A 12500-nucleotide genomic window follows, 5' to 3' on the forward strand; every position below is an offset into this window, starting at 1 on the left:
TTACTTTCAAGACAATGCTTATCCTCTTACAGTAATGAAATAGTAGAGTGAGAGGGGTGACACCAAAATGAACTATGATAAAATTTACTTTCAAGACAATGCTTATCCTCTTACAATAATGAAATAGTAGAGTGAGAGGGGTGACACCAAAATGAACTATGATAAAATTTACTTTCAAGACAATGCTTATCCTCTTACAATAATGAAATAGTAGAGTGAGAGGGGTGACACCAAAATGAACTATGATAAAATTTACTTTCAAGACAATGCTTATACTCTTACAATAATGAAATAGTAGAGTGAGAGGGGTGACACCAAAATGAACTATGATAAAATTTACTTTCAAGACAATGCTTATACTCTTACAATAATGAAATAGTAGAGTGAGAGGGGTGACACCAAAATGAACTATGATAAAATTTACTTTCAAGACAATGCTTATCCTCTTACAGTAATGAAATAGTAGTGTGAGCAGGGTAACACCAAATAAAAAATTCAAAATTTTTGTAGGAGGTGGTTTGACTTCCTTTGTTACTATATTGGATGACAGCCGCCCTAATGACATCACTGTATACCTAATGACATCACTGTTTACCTAATGACATCACTGTTTAATACTGAACTATAAGTGGACAGAAAGCAATGAGCACTGATGTTGTATTAACAATGTATGCATAGCACTGAACTATGACTTTACAGTTTGCATTAATAAACTCTAATCTTTATAATATGCGTTTGATATTATATTTTTAAACCCACTAATGTATAAGTATTATTATATCCAATTTGTATTTTTCTATTAACTAATGAACAATTTCTGGTAGTGGTAATTACTATATTTCCAGTTTTTCAAAAGCCGATAACTAAGTTAAGTTTCATTTAGGAGGACAAAATTTCATATACAACTATTATCTCTTGTATTTTAGTCTATTTTTTAATTTCTCAAAAAATCTTCAGAATTTGATAATTTTGTATCATACTCTGATACCATAGAGCAAATTCTAAGAACATTTCACCTCTATGTGTTTTCTTGGAAAATGAGCGGCTAGTCACAAAGTTCTATAATAAATTCTATAACCTGATAGCATTGATTAGAAATGCCATCCCCTTATTGTTTTATATGAATATTTTTGGCCTATACAGTGGGCACACAATATAAATAACATTGTTTCCCTGACCTCACCATATGTAAGGATGGAGAGGTTTTATAAATCAGTTGGATATAAAGTAAAAGTATGACATAGATTTGACATAACTGAAAAAAAAAGGTAAAAATGTATAACTTTATTTTTTCCATTTAGCAATGACAGCTAGTTTAGCTAAGCAGCTGGATGTTAAACTACTCATCATAACACATGTCAGCGCCAGGTACAAACCTCTATCTGCAGAACTTAAGGTCAGTACTACACATCATAATACAAGACACATCCATTCCTTCACTTGATAATATCTACTTGCTTTATTTTTAGTATTTTGATTTTTCCCCCAAAACAATAAAAACAGGTGAAGGGACATTTATTTTTGTGTTTCAAAAATAATATAAGTATTATTCTAAAAGATAAATGGCCCATTGAGGTAGAAATACGACAGGCTCTAGCTTGTTGTCTTTTTCTTTAAACCGAAACCAAAATCATCACCCCAACTTCAAATCTAACCTCCCCCTGTAACGACATAGTTTCAAGTGCCCCCCTCTCCCTCTGGGGTGAAAAAAGTCTGAAAGAAACACTTGGCACATTGGTAGATCATACAGACTAAAGGTAGACCCTTCTTTTGTAATCTAGACCCATTGCCTACTTTTGGCCTCAATCTAGCAAACAGTGTTTCTTTCAGACATTTTTTCGGAGGTGGGGCACTTGAAATTTTTGCAGGCGAATAAATTTATCTGGGTCAGGGGCCGGCACTGGTAAAAAAAGGATGTATTTCCTATATAAATTATATTTTGATGGGGGGGGAGGGGGAGCTTTGCCCCTACCCATAGAGATGCCTGAAAGAAATTTTGCACGTAAACCTCTTTTAAAATTAGACAAATGATTATTATTGTGTATTATTTTTTGGGCAATGGCTTTTTTATTGTATGTTCACTCTAGAATCAATGAAGTCATATTATTGTGTGTACTTTTCCAGCTTTAAAGTATTTCCTACTATATGTTCTATGTGCAGTCATGTTTCGCTTTCCGTTTGATTGTAGAAATTTTTACTTTCGCTGTGTTTTTTTTTTATAGCGTTCCCAACAGATAGTTAGATAGATAGAGTGATAGTAACAGAATAGCGAAATTTTTTGTATAGATAGTTACACACAGCACATATGGTAAGGTCACCTATATATAGCATAATTTAATTTAATTAACAGCTGTTTAAATTTGTACATTTTGTATGTTGGTCACATTTTTATTTTTGATACTCCCCTCTCGGTATAAATGTCATAAATGAATGACCACCATTGTAAATGGCGCTCATGTCATAGCTAAATACAAATCATTTGCTAGTCATACTTTTGAATTCTTTAGAATAATGTAATTGGTGACTAGAGTACGAAAATACTTGTTGATGTAATTTCAGGATGGTGACAAGAGTGCTAAAATACTTGTTGATGTAATTTCAGGATGGTGACCAGAGTGCTAAAATACTTGTTGATGTAATTTCAGGATAATGACCAGAGTGCTAAAATACTTGTTGATGTAATTTCAGTATAATGACTAGAGTGCTAAAATACTTGTTGATGTAATTTCAGGATGGTGACAAGAGTGCGAAAATACTTGTTGATGTAATTTCAGGATGGTGACCAGAGTGCTAAAATACTTGTTGATGTAATTTCAGTATAATGACTAGAGTGCTAAAATACTTGTTGATGTAATTTCAGGATGGTGACTAGAGTGCTAAAATACTTGTTGATGTAATTTCAGGATGGTGACCAGAGTGCTAAAATACTTGTTGATGTAATTTCAGGATGGTGATCAGAGTGCTGAAATACTTGTTGATGTAATTTCAGGATGGTGACAAGAGTGCTAAAATACATGTTGATGTTATTTCAGGATGGTGACTAGAGTGCTAAAATACTTGTTGATGTTATTTCAGGATGGTAACCAGAGTGCTAAAATACTTGTTGATGTAATTTCAGGATGGTGACCAGAGTACTAAAATACTTGTTGATGTAATTTCAGGATGGTGACTAGAGTGCTAAAATACTTGTTGATGTAATTTCAGGATAATGACTAGAGTGCTAAAATACTTGTTGATGTAATTTCAGGATGGTGTCCAGAGTGCTAAAATACTTGTTGATGTAATTTCAGGATAATGACTAGAGTGCTAAAATACTTGTTGATGTAATTGCAGGATAAAGACTAGAGTGCTAAAATACTTGTTGATGTAATTTCAGGATGGTGACAAGAGTGCGAAAATACTTGTTGATGTAATTGCAGGATAAAGACTAGAGTGCTAAAATACTTGTTGATGTAATTTCAGGATGGTGACCAGAGTGCTAAAATACTTGTTGATGTAATTTCAGGATGGTGACTAGAGTGCTAAAATACTTGTTGATGTAATTTCAGGATGGTGACTAGAGTGCTAAAATACTTGTTGATGTAATTTCAGGATAATGACTAGAGTGCTAAAATACTTGTTGATGTAATTTCAGGATAATGACTAGAGTGCTAAAATACTTGTTGATGTAATTTCAGGATGGTGATCAAAGTGCTAAAATACTTGTTGATGAAGCTTGTGAGATATTTGAAGATGTTCTGCTTGCTGAAGACTTGCTGGTGTACAGACTACCCCCTTCAGATCAGGCCTTACACAGAAATGTTGACCCAACATGATCTAAATTGTATAACTATTTAACTGACTATAAATAAATCATTTTTTTTAACACATCAAATAGGTAGTTAATACTGCTGTTTGCAAGTTACAAGTTGTTACATTGTAAAAATGAAATTGGAAAGCTTTGCAATCCATTTGCATTTATAATTCTATTTTTGCGTTTCAATGTCTGTTTTAGGAGCATTTTATAACTTATTTGAATGTTATTGATGTTGAAAAATTTTACATTAAAAATCTGACACTCAAAAATGCTTAAGACACATCTAAATTTTAGACTTTTATTCTTAAAACAACATTAAGATTTAATAGCATCCAGCATTTCCTGGCCCTGCAGCAGATGTCTTCCCATCAGGACAGCAACCATATCTGGTACCAGCACATCCACCAATCAAGCAATTTTTGCCATTTTCACCAGCAGCTGTCTTCCCATCAGGACAGCAACCATACCTGGTACCAGCACATCCACCAATCAAGCAATTTTTGCCATTTTCACCAGCAGCTGTCTTCCCATCAGGACAGCAACCATACCTGGTACCCTTACATCCACCAATCAAGCAATTTTTGCCATTTTCACCAGCAGCTGTCTTCCCATCAGGACAGCAACCATACCTGGTACCAGCACATCCACCAACTTTAATGTTAGGGCAGCCTTTATTATTTTTCCCTCTTGCAGATGTTTTCCCATCAGGACAGCAGCCATATCGTGTTCCTCTGCAGCCACCCAGCAGTTGGATTGGACAACCTGCCTGGTTAGGTCCTGTTGCTGGTGTCACATTATCTGAACAACATCCATAGGCTGTCCCAGCACATCCACCAGGTGGAGGAGGACAGCCTTGCTGGTCAGGCCCTAGAGCAGCTGTTGTAGAATCTGGACAACAACCATGTTGTGTTCCAGCACATCCACCAACCACTAATCAATGATAGAAAAAAATCACCTGATTACAAAATCATGTCATGGCTTTTTTTTTTTTTTTAAATTTCACACATGCACACACACACACGTTTACACTCACTTATGTCTCTTTAAATAAATATATATATATATATATATATATATATATATATATATATATATATATATATATATATATATATTTACAACTTTACATTTTAAAAAGATTTCATCAATTCTTATTTTTAAACACGTGACATTGTTTTCTAAAAGTGTTATTTAAGTGTAAACAGCAACGGTGCTATATTGGATTTTAGTTGTTGGGTCGCTGGCTAATCTTCACTATCGCAGAGACGCCACTAGGCGTGCTGTTTGAAGACCTTGAATATAATAACCCTATTTAAAACGATAGGGGGCGCCATAGTGCTCACAGGGATATTATAATTATAATGCCTAGGTTTTTTATTTTGTACTTTTTAAAATTTTTTTGTTACTAAAGAATTTTAAAAGCTTGGCATTTCACAATTTGCCTGAGCAGTTCTTGTTGTTCTATATAATCTCTAGGCATCTTATATATAGCCTAGGAAAAATTATATAACTATGCCAATATTTCATTCTTTGCCAGAAAATGCCAGGGATACATTCCCTAAGCATTCTATAGAAAGCATGCTTTTCACACTTAGCTGGTATAATAGATATATGTATGTATGTATATATATATGTATATATATATACATATATATATACATATATATATATATATATACATATATATATATATATATATATATATATATATATATATATATATATATATATATATATATATATATATATATATTATATGTACAGAAAGATAAATTTATAAATATACATTTAGATACATGTATGAAAACATACATCTATAGGCGTATACATGTAAATATACATTCAGATATAACTAGATAATGAGATAATTGTTTAGTGCCAGCATTGAGTAGTCTAGGCTGAAATTGGTCTAAGTTGTTACTTAAAAAGTAAAGAAATGAGCAGTTAGCGTTGGTTAAATGACTTACTTATTTCTTGCTCCGCCACAGTGAAACCAATGAAAACAACAAGAGCAAGGTGGAACAACATTTTTATCTGATCAGTGCTAGTGTTAATTCTGTAAAAATACACATGATAAAATATATCAACACTTGAGTAAGAGAAACATTGAGACATATGGATACTAAAGAGGAGGAGATGTTGATCGCCAGATGAAGTCCTGTCAAAATGTAGAGCTTTGTTATTATAAGTATTATAAGTCTACCAAATATAGGAATTGTGTGTCAGTTTTTGTTGTAATTTGAAACATTGAAGTAATTGAACATACCTTAAACTAATACTATTTTTACTGGACTCAAAATTTTGAAAGAATTAAATTGATTTTTCAGAGGACAGTTGAAGTAAATTTTTATTAGCTGGCAGTTCATTTTCTTTGGGCTTAGTTGTATTCTTTGTGTAGACAGTAACTGCTGGTAGTGGTAGTAAATAATGACTAGCTGATTAATCTGTGGTCACTCATGTGAAAGGGTGCAAGTTTATTTTAAAATATATGCATTCAAAACTTATTAAAACGTGTTACCCAGGACCAAAAGTTTGAGTGAGTGAGACAAAACTTACCTGGGCCAAGTTTGAGTGAGACAAAACTTACCTGGGCCAGAGGCGTAGCGACCCTTCCCGGGGACAAACTTTTCGATTTGCACCCCCCTCAAGATTTTGATTTGCACCCCCTAAAACTTTCGATTTGCACCCCTCTCAACCTTTTAATTTATCTTTCCAGCCCATTTTGGCGCCCCCTAAGGTCGGCGCCCGGGGACATATGTCCCCCCCCCTTGCTACGCTACTGACCTGGGCCAAGTTTGAGTGAGTGAGACAAAACTTACCTGGGCCAAGTTTAAGTGAGTGAGACAAAACTTACCTGGGCAAAGTTGGAGTGAGACAAAACTTACCTGGGCCAAGTTTAAGTGAGACAAAACTTACCTGGGCCAAGTTGGAGTGAGACAAAACTTACCTGGGCCAAGTTTGAGTGAGTGAGACAAAACTTACCTGGGCCAAGTTTGAGTGAGACAAAACTTACCTGGGCCAAGTTTGAGTGAGTGAGACAAAACTTACCTGGGCCAAGTTTGAGTGAGACAAAACTTACCTGGGCCAAGTTTAAGTGAGACAAAACTTACCTGGGCCAAGTTTGAGTGAGTGAGACAAAACTTACCTGGGCCAAGTTTGAGTGAGTGAGACAAAACTTACCTGGGCCAAGTTTGAGTGAGTGAGACAAAACTTACCTGGGCCAAGTTGGAGTGAGACAAAACTTACCTGGGCCAAGTTTAAGTGAGACAAAACTTACCTGGGCCAAGTTTGAGTGAGTGAGACAAAACTTACCTGGGCCAAGTTTGAGTGAGACAAAACTTACCTGGGCCAAGTTTGAGTGAGACAAAACTTACCTGGGCCAAGTTTGAGTGAGACAAAACTTACCTGGGCCAAGTTTGAGTGAGACAAAACTTACGTGGGCCAAGTTTAAGTGAGACAAAACTTACCTGGGCCAAGTTTGAGTGAGTGAGACAAAACTTACCTGGGCCAAGTTTGAGTGAGACAAAACTTACCTGGGCCAAGTTTAAGTGAGACAAAACTTACCTGGGCCAAGTTTGAGTGAGTGAGACAAAACTTACCTGGGCCAAGTTTGAGTGAGTGAGACAAAACTTACCTGGGCCAAGTTTGAGTGAGACAAAACTTACCTGGGCCAAGTTTGAGTGAGTGAGACAAAACTTACCTGGGCCAAGTTTGAGTGAGACAAAACTTACCTGGGCCAAGTTTGAGTGAGACAAAACTTACCTGGGCCAAGTTTGAGTGAGACAAAACTTACCTGGGCCAAGTTTGAGTGAGACAAAACTTACGTGGGCCAAGTTTGAGTGAGTGAGAAAAAACTTTCCCGGGGTTAAGTTTGAGTGAAACAAAACTTACCTGGACTATAAGTTTCAGTAAATTCAGTGGAACTACACTAGAAGATCACTACTTTATAGTTGAGTTAATGAGCTTTTAATGATGTTCTACCACCATGATCATTAATGAAACATCCTTAGATCAAAGGTGAGTGGAGTATAATTATTCTCGTATTTGAATAAACTTGTTGAAACCTAAATGGTACATTAGACAGGTTTTCCTTGTTTTGCAATAATTTGCATATTTAAAGTGTAAACCAAATCTATAGCCTACTAAAGACGGAGTGAAAGAACTTATGTATGTTCACATAGCCTACTACTACCTACTATTGACACTAGGCCTAAGTGAAAGAACTTATGTTTGTGCACATAGATCGGTACCAACAGAAAGTGCTTCTTCCGGAATTGGGAATTCACTCAACATGTGATAGATTCAAGATTATGAGATATTAAACCAATCCATAAAAATTTCGTTTAACCTAATTATGTATTCACGTTTTCGGTATTTTAGAAACCTGGTGGTCTTGTCTTGTGTACTAGGATGGTCTTGTCTAGTGTACTAGGATGGTCTGGTCTAGTGTACTGGAATGGTCTGGTTTAGTGTACTTGGATGGTCTGGTCAAGTGTACTTGGATGGTCTGGTCTAGTGTACTAGGATGGTCTGGTGTAGTGTACTAGGATGGTCTTGTCTAGTGTACTAGGATGGTCTGGTCTAGTGTACTGGAATGGTCTGGTTTAGTGTACTTGGATGGTCTGGTCTAGTGTACTTGGATGGTCTTGTCTAGTGTACTTGGATGGTCTTGTCTAGTGTACTAGGATGGTCTGGTCTAGTGTACTTGGATGGTCTTGTTTAGTGTACTTGGATGGTCTGGTCTAGTGTACTAGGATGGTCTGGTCTAGTGTACTTGGATGGTCTTGTCTAGTGTACTAGGATGGTCTAGTCTAGTGTTCTAAGATGGTCTGGTCTAGTGTACTGGGATGGTCTGGTCTATTGTACTAGGATGGTCTGGTCTAGTGTACTAGGATGGTCTGGTCTAGTGTACTAGGATGGTCTGGTCTAGTGTACTGGGATGGTCTGGTAGGATGGTCTTGTCTAGTGTACTTGGATGGTCTTGTCTAGTGTACTAGGATGGTCTGGTCTAGTGTACTAGGATGGTCTGGTCTAGTGTACTTGGATGGTCTGGTAGGATGGTCTTGTCTAGTGTACTTGGATGGTCTTGTCTAGTGTACTAGGATGGTCTGGTCTAGTGTACTTGGATGGTCTGGTCTAGTGTACTGGAATGGTTTGGTCTATTGTACTTGGGTGGTCTGGTCTAGTGTACTTGGATGGTCTTGTCTAGTGTACTAAGATGGTCTGGTCTAGTGTACTGGGATGGTCTGGTCTATTGTACTAGGATGGTCTAGTCTAGTGTACTAGGATGGTCTGGTGTATTGTACTAGGATGGTCTGGTCTAGTGTACTGGAATGGTCTGGTTTAGTGTACTTGGATGGTCTGGTCTAGTGTACTTGGATGGTCTTGTCTAGTGTACTAAGATGGTCTGGTCTAGTGTACTGGGATGGTCTGGTCTATTGTACTAGGATGGTCTAGTCTAGTGTTCTAAGATGGTCTAGTCTAGTGTACTAGATGATCTGTTCTACTGGCATGGTCTTGTCTAGTGTACTAGGATGGCCTGGTCTAGTGCACATGGATGGTCTGGTCTAGTGTACTGGGATGGTCTGGTCTAGTGTACTTGGATGGTCTTGTCTAGTGTACTAAGATGGTCTGGTCTAGTGTACTGGGATGGTCTGGTCTATTGTACTAGGATGGTCTAGTCTAGTGTTCTAAGATGGTCTAGTCTAGTGTACTAGATGATCTGTTCTACTGGCATGGTCTTGTCTAGTGTACTAGGATGGCCTGGTCTAGTGCACATGGATGGTCTGGTCTAGTGTAATGGGATTGTCTGGTCTAGTGTTACTAAGGGGTCGTCAATAAATTTCGTCACACTCGTTGGTGTGAGGGGTGTCCATAATTTTGTGACGGTGTGTGATGCGGGGGAGTTTTAACCGTTAATTCGCGTTTTAGAAAACTGTTTTAATAAACTGCAACAGGATTTGTTAAAATATTCTATAGTGACAGAGTTCAGACAAAATTTTGGAAAATATGTTATGAAAAGTTCAACTGCAATTTTGAGGGGGTTTATAAGCTGGGGTGTGACTTCATTTTAGGGGGGGGGGTGTCTGACTTTTTGTGACGGAGGGGAGGAAGTAAAAATCGTCAAAAAGCGTGACGTCATTTATGGCAACCTTTTACCCACTATTGATGTTACAAAATAGAAAGTCTGACGAAATAGCGTTTTCAGTTTTTTATTCTTTGAATTAAAATTGCAACAATGTTTTGGTCAGCTAGCTTTTTTTAATATGGACCATAACCATCTTACTCTTTAATGTCAAACACTAGCAATTTTTGCGATTTTCATCAGCAGCTGTCTTCCCATCAGAACAGCAACCATATCTGGTACCAGCACATCCACCAATCAAGCAATTTGTGCGATTTTCATCAGCAGCTGTCTTCCCATCAGAACAGCAACCATATCTGGTACCAGCACATCCACCAATCAAGCAATTTTTGCCATTTTCATCAGCAGCTGTCTTCCCATCAGAACAGCAACCATATCTGGTACCAGCACATCCACCAATCAAGCAATTTGTGCGATTTTCATCAGCAGCTGTCTTCCCATCAGGACAGCAACCATATCTGGTACCAGCACATCCACCAATCAAGCAATTTGTGCGATTTTCATAAGCAGCTGTCTTCCCATCAGGACAGCAACCATATTCGGTACCAGCACATCCACCAATCAAGCAATTTGTGCGATTTTCATAAGCAGCTGTCTTCCCATCAGGACAGCAACCATATCTGGTACCAGCACATCCACCAATCAAGCAATTTGTGCGATTTTCATAAGCAGCTGTCTTCCCATCAGGACAGCAACCATATCTGGTACCAGCACATCCACCAATCAAGCAATTTGTGCGATTTTCATCAGCAGGTGTCTTCTCATCAGGACAGCAACCATATCTGGTACCAGCACATCCACCAATCAAGCAATTTGTGCGATTTTCATCAGCAGGTGTCTTCTCATCAGGACAGCAACCATATCTTGTTCCCATACATCCCTTTACATCTAATTTTGGAAATAGAATGTAAGAGTAACTTTAACTATTGATACATTTGATTTAAAGTCTATGTTAAACTGTCATGTTTCTCGCTCCAACGCCAACATTGGGATGTGAGGCTGATTATTTGGCCATATAAACTACAGATTAAATATGTGAGGCTGATTATTTGGCCATATAAACTACAGATTAAATATGTGAGGATGATTATTTGGCCAGATAAACTACAGATTAAATATGAGACTACCTCAGTGGCGTAGGCAAGGGGGGTGGGTTACAACTTTTACTATCATAATATCACATAATACAAACTAAAGAATTGCATTAAATATAAGAGATTAGCTAAAGGGTATACAAACTAAAACAATTGCATTAAATAATAAATATGAGACTAATTATTGGCTATGCAAATTAAAAGTAATAACCTTCTTCATTAATGAATTAAAATGTTGAATTGCTTTTTACTTTCTCGTATACGAAGTATAGAGGAAGTATTGTAATCATGCAAAAAATCGTTTTACTCCTCCCTGAAAACATAGTTTTGCAATTTTGTCCGTATGTCTATGTGTGTGTGCGTGTGTTGTGTGAACACGATAACTTGACTAACGTTACATCTAGTTTGATGAAATTTCATATAGGCCTATAAGTATTATAAAAACGAGCCGACCCGCGGCATATCATAATCCGCTACTTAGTTGTTTTATTATCTACTTTTCAGTAATTCATAATTTGTGAATTCGACAGTACCAATGCTGCCACTGAAAATACTTGCTTTAAAACACTATCAGTAGGTCGTTAAGGACGATACTACCCCCATCCTCCTTTCCCCTAACCCCTACCCTACACTCCTCCCCGTGAAAGCCGCCTCCTCTTAGTTACCTCCCCTAAGTTTAAAATTGTTTCGAACAAAATTATCTGCCCCTAATAGCCGTCACTAAACCCGGCTCTACGATTGCAAATATTTAGCGTGAACCACACCTCACCAGATAATGTAGGGGTGGGGTGGTATGGAGCGCGCTTACAGCTTGGTGTTTTCTAGCGTCTCCAAAAAGAGAATTATATATATATATATATATATATATATATATATATATATATATATATATATATATATATATATATATATATATATATATTATATATATATATATATATATATATATATATATAAATTTGTCGTTCTTTATCAACTTTTCAGCTATTTCCGATAACCGCAAGTGGGACTTATTCTACTTCTAGTTTATCAAAAGCCTAGAACTTGGTTCATGTTCGAGATAGATAATTGAAATTTCACATGTACATAAAAGATCTAATTCTCCGCCTTCCATCTAATTTTGAGTAATTTCCGTTGAACGGAAGTAGTAATTTAAGCTATTTTACATTTCTCAAAAAAAAAAACGCACATTAATTTATAAAGTACTAATAATATTCCGGAAAATAGCCGGAAAAGTGTTTATTGTCGTGACAAGAACGCAATAAACAATGACGTTACAAGCAACATGTTTAAACTAAGGAAAGAACACAAAACTAATGGCGTCAATGTTCTTTCCGTAGTTTAACCAAATTGCTTGTGACGTCATTTTATATATTGCGTTCTTATCATGACAATAAGCACTTTTCCTGCTTCATAGTTAGAAATGTGTTTCTACATTCGAATATGCCTTTATTTTTATTTTCCT

At 36.6% G+C, this 12500-nt stretch overlaps 3 protein-coding genes across 15 annotated transcripts in view; 1 reads left to right on the forward strand and 2 right to left on the reverse strand.

The window, feature by feature from the left end:
- Positions 1-4078, forward strand: part of LOC131949754 (zinc phosphodiesterase ELAC protein 1) — a 20825-nt gene extending 16747 nt beyond the window's left edge. For all 13 annotated transcript variants that reach the window (XM_059311640.1, XM_059311638.1, XM_059311641.1 and 10 more), the window contains exons 9-10: positions 1302-1396; positions 3678-4078. In XM_059311640.1, the coding sequence (XP_059167623.1) occupies positions 1302-1396; positions 3678-3815 (233 nt within the window). In that variant the 3' untranslated portion in view covers positions 3816-4078. The remainder of the gene's footprint in view (positions 1-1301; positions 1397-3677) is intronic.
- Positions 4079-4080: 2 nt separating this feature from the next.
- Positions 4081-6613, reverse strand: LOC131949757 (papilin-like). The gene is made up of 3 exons (XM_059311650.1): positions 6581-6613; positions 5764-5852; positions 4081-4726 (listed from the first exon to the last, which is right to left on the reverse strand). The coding sequence occupies exons 2-3, from the start codon at positions 5822-5824 to the stop codon at positions 4119-4121; spliced, it is 669 nt and encodes a 222-aa protein (XP_059167633.1). The 5' UTR covers positions 5825-5852; positions 6581-6613; the 3' UTR covers positions 4081-4118.
- A 3379-nt stretch (positions 6614-9992) lies between these two features.
- Positions 9993-12500, reverse strand: part of LOC131949756 (papilin-like) — a 5705-nt gene continuing 3197 nt past the window's right edge. The window contains exon 3 of the mRNA XM_059311649.1: positions 9993-10829. Coding sequence (XP_059167632.1) covers positions 10099-10829 — 731 coding nt within the window. The 3' untranslated portion in view covers positions 9993-10098. The remainder of the gene's footprint in view (positions 10830-12500) is intronic.

Source organism: Physella acuta, unplaced genomic scaffold (genome assembly GCF_028476545.2).
Source record: "Physella acuta isolate Inbredline_101_S28 unplaced genomic scaffold, ASM2847654v3 ptg000713l, whole genome shotgun sequence".
Lineage (NCBI taxonomy): Eukaryota > Metazoa > Mollusca > Gastropoda > Physidae > Physella > Physella acuta.